The following is a 4406-nucleotide window of genomic DNA, read 5'->3' on the forward strand; positions in this document are numbered from 1 at the left end:
CCTGTTCATTCATGAATTTCTGAATGGGGAGTAGCAATCCCTATAGAGGCTTCTCCCCATTCATAAACTGCTTGATAGTAAATATTTTACTATCAGCAGTTTCTGAATGGAATCGGAAGCCTCTGTGCTGAGTGCTTCCCATTCATTGAGTGCTGAGGCTGCAGAAAAAAATACTAATAAAAAAAAAGCACAACCCCTCCCTCCCCCCATGATCTTTTTTATTTATTTATTTTCTTTAAAAAAAAACATTAAATTAACTGTGGCAGCGCATGGCAAAGCTTTGTGACTCATTGCCATGCGTTGTGATACCTTGTGTTGCAATTAAATATACACCTGTATCATTTTATCACAACACAAACACCAAAACAATTTTTTACATAAGTCGATTATTTACAGTTTTGCATACCTTCATTTTTTTACCTTTTCGCAAAAAGGCGCAATTACAAATTTGCTAATATTTGTTATTTATTAACTCAATACAGTTTTATCTTTTAGATTTAGTCAGAAAATTATTTTTTTTGTGCACGGATACTGATTTTGGTGTGTTTTAACAATTGAATTGTGTATTTTTATCGGTTTAATATTAATTTGAGAAACATTTGCGCAATTATCGCAGGGCCTACAAATTTAGTATCACCATCTTTTTATTCTACCGGGCCTGCGCTTTCAGAAAATATATGGTTTGGGGTTTTTTTTACAAACGCTAGCAACGCAGCAGTTGAAAATCAAATCAATAGGAAAAAATTGCAGAAAATTCAAAAATGGCTTGGCCAGCTGATTTGAAAAATGTTCCGGAGGGCTTGGCAGCGAAAGAGTTAAACCCTCAGATTTTTTAACATAAAACAATACTGTAATGTGCGCCTTACTGTAATCCATGGAGTTAAATGACAAGCTACTTTAAGGGCATAGATATAATGGATGAACTGGTACTAAGGATGAATAAATAAAGTCTGGGAGAAGTATTAGCACTGGGCATAATTACGGAAGTCAGTAAATGAGAAGTATTGCTAAAACCAAAATAATTCAGAGCATTAGGTATGCACTAGCACCAAGGGGTACATTTATAAAGTAGTGAATGTGAATTTCACAAACATTGATTGGTGGTGAATCACTTGTCAGTTAAAACACATGTACCAGGAATATTAATCTGCAGTGAATGTTTGGCTAATGTCAGATTTACTGCTTTATAAACAAACAGACTCCCAAATGTTCTTGCATACTCCCAGTAAGGTTCAATAGTCTCTACAAGCAAAACTACTTTAAAAGCAATACTGACACTAAAAAATAGAAATACTACTGAGAAGAGCACTACATTGTATCCGATATGTGGTTTTATACCAAGTTAAAGCCCATCAGGTTTAACCTTTCAGTTTTCCCTGTGCATCTGTACCTGATTTTCGTAAGGAAGGGGATGGGGGATTCCTTTCTGAGCTCACAAACTCATTTAAATCAATACAATCAATCCATTCATTACCATATGGTCCTAAGTAATAACAACTGTAAAATATTTCCCTGTAAGACAATCGTATAACTTTTAAAGAAACACTGTCACTTTGTACATTTATGGCAAAGTGACAATGTCTGCTCATAGGGGCTTTCTCTCCCACGTGGGAGTGCTTGGGTCTAGTGGCCAACTACTAGACCCTAGCACTGTCACCTGAACAAGGGAGTGATGTCCCCTTTCTCCTAGTGGCCAACACTGGGGATTTTATTGTCATCTTTAACAGAAACAAAAATATTTTTAGCTGAAAAGAACACTGCAAATTGAAAAAAGTCTTTGATCAACAAGTACAAATCCTTCATCATGAATTAAGCTTCCAAATGTAGCTTTTCTGTTACCCACCCTGAACCTTATTCTTATTGAACCTTGGAACCGCTGTCAAGTTTTAACTGTTGGCTGTGCCTTAATTAGAAAGATTTTCCCTCACTTCCTGTTCAATGGCAGTGGTCAGCATGATAGCAAGTGATGTGAAAAGTCCCTACCCATAACCAAAGAGTGAAATAAAAACCTCATGGTGATTTCAACTCTTCCCCACTCTGACTGGGAAAATACATTTTCTTTGAACATTCAACATGTATAATTAATATAGAAAGCATCCAAAATCAATAACTGTATAACAATTTACTTTAAAAATTAAAAACTTGCCTTGTGAAGTCTGTCTTCAGTGCCCCTGTTCCTGCATACTGCTTTGCACATGCATTTGCATTGTCAGCCCAAGCTGAAAAAACATTGTTTATGTTATATAAAAAAAAAAGTTAAAGTAAATCGCATTTACATTTTGACAGATCCTAATTTTACTTTGAAAGCACAATGTAGCATGACTGGCCTTTGTACCGTCACCCACATGAAAAACTGGAGGAAACATACCATTTTTGTACATTTTTTCAAACTGCGCTTGTTCTTCAATTCTTTGACCAATATGGAGCACGCCAAGTCTCTAAAATTGGAGACAAGATGAAAATGCTTAATGCCCAACAAACAGAACTAAAATTTTAATATACGTAAATGATACCAATAGACATAACATTTTGCGTAGCGGTACACCTTTGGCTACACAGACTACCAAATCTTCAGAAACATTTCAGATTTTTTCTTTAAAGAGCAGTCTACCCAAAGTGATACAGCTTTTGGATATAATAAATATCTTTTCATTATGTTTCATTGAAACATTAAAATAGAAAATACATTGGACACAATGCATACCAGGGGTCTCAATAGCACAATATAGCTCAATTATGCCATCCACATTATACAGGCTGCACTTCTAGCCCCTCCCTTTTTTCTTTCTCTCCTTTATTTTGATTCAAAGGCTTCACCTAATGTACTCATACATGCTGTCAGTTTAACGTCTTATGTATGCTGAGCACCTTCAGCCTCCCCCTTTGCTGTATGCCATTATGATACGAGCGGCCGCTGCTTACAGTCTGGCCGCTCTGACTGCATCCTAGCAACGAACAGACGCCGGAGGGCAGGTCTACAGCCTCCGGGGGATGCGCAGGGCACTATGGGGATCGCAAAGACTGCTCTTCACGCTACAATGGTGGCCATGGCAACCGGGGACGCGGTCCGTTCGGGACCATATGAAATAACAGCTGGATTCTCTATATACATACAGTACCAGCAGCTAAATGAGCATGGTATTGGTTTATTTTCGTTTATTCACCTATGCCTCACTTTGTTTTGGTATGTAAATTTTTTAACATTTTGGCGGGAATTACATCATTATGAATTAATGGGTTGTTCTCTTTGCACCTCGACTGATGTGCATATATAGTTGTATGTTCACCAATGTATTTTGTCACTGTGTCGCTCTGATAAAGGATTCCTGCGAGGACCTGAAACGTTTGCACCATATGACATGATATGACATTCTTCACTAAATGAATATAATCAATGGAATATTGATATTTGAATTTTCAAGTGTGTGTAGGTGAAATCCGTGCATTTGCTGTTAGTGTTTGCACACCGCCATCCATGCGGTCACCTTGAGCACCACAGATACATGTATGCTTGTAAGACCATTGGATTGCAAATGGTATTTGGTATCTTAATAGGAGTTTTGTACTCACTGTAAAATCCTTTCATAATCCCAGAGATGAAAGATTTTCAGTGTCACTCAATGGACTCCAATCCATTAAAGTGACGCTAAAAATCAGGATTTAAAGTGGACCTATAGCCCTTTCACTACAAATCATATCAGCATGCAATTCTGCATGCTCATATGAAATTATCTTGCATTCATTAGTTTAACCTCTTGCCGTCCGCCCGTAGTAGAAAAACGGACGGACGGTACTGCTTCATTGGCGTGTTGCCGTCGCCAGGCGGCATTTTTTTTCTGCTCGTGCGCGCCCCCTAGCGGGCACGCACGGGCAGAAAAGATCCGTCCAATGCGAACACCCGGTACCGGGTGTTTCACATATAGGCGATCAGCGGGTCCATAGCCCGCCGATCGCCTATATGTGCTCGTTTGCGTCCGCACGGTTTGCGGAAGTGTATTACATCACTTCCGCATTCACCTGTCAGTCATCTGGCTGCTATAGCCAGAGAGAAGAAGCTGATGAAGCAGATCTCTGCTTCATCAGCTTCTTTTGGGGTCCACAGGTGACTTTAGGGGTCCTAGAGACCCCTAATGTCTCCATAAAGAGGACCTGTCAGTGTGCCTTTGCTATTATATAGGGGGATTGTTATCCCCCTATATAATAGCAATAACAATAAGTGCAAAAAAATTAATACAAATAATAATAAATAAAAGTCACATATAAAAAAGTAAAATAAAATAAAAGTCAGATATAAAAAAGGGGGAAAAAACCCCCAAAATGTTTAACTCCCCCACCCCCACGTTTACGCGCCTATAAACGTAAATACGCGTCCGGTGCCCCAGCGCGCAAAAATTAACATTGCGCTA

The 4406-nt window shown here is 38.6% G+C and overlaps 1 protein-coding gene across 1 annotated transcript in view; it reads right to left on the reverse strand.

Moving 5' to 3' along the window:
• Window positions 1-4406, reverse strand: part of SACM1L (SAC1 suppressor of actin mutations 1-like (yeast)) — a 101945-nt gene that overhangs the window by 32816 nt on the left and 64723 nt on the right. Inside the window, exons 15-16 of the mRNA XM_018568859.1 lie at window positions 2369-2438; window positions 2147-2219 (exon numbers count right to left, since the gene is read on the reverse strand). Of these exons, the coding sequence (XP_018424361.1) occupies window positions 2147-2219; window positions 2369-2438 (143 nt within the window). The remainder of the gene's footprint in view (window positions 1-2146; window positions 2220-2368; window positions 2439-4406) is intronic.

The sequence above is a fragment of the Nanorana parkeri genome, unplaced genomic scaffold, assembly GCF_000935625.1.
Source record: "Nanorana parkeri isolate BGI_ZX_2015 unplaced genomic scaffold, ASM93562v1 scaffold1255, whole genome shotgun sequence".
Taxonomy (NCBI): Eukaryota; Metazoa; Chordata; class Amphibia; order Anura; family Dicroglossidae; genus Nanorana; species Nanorana parkeri.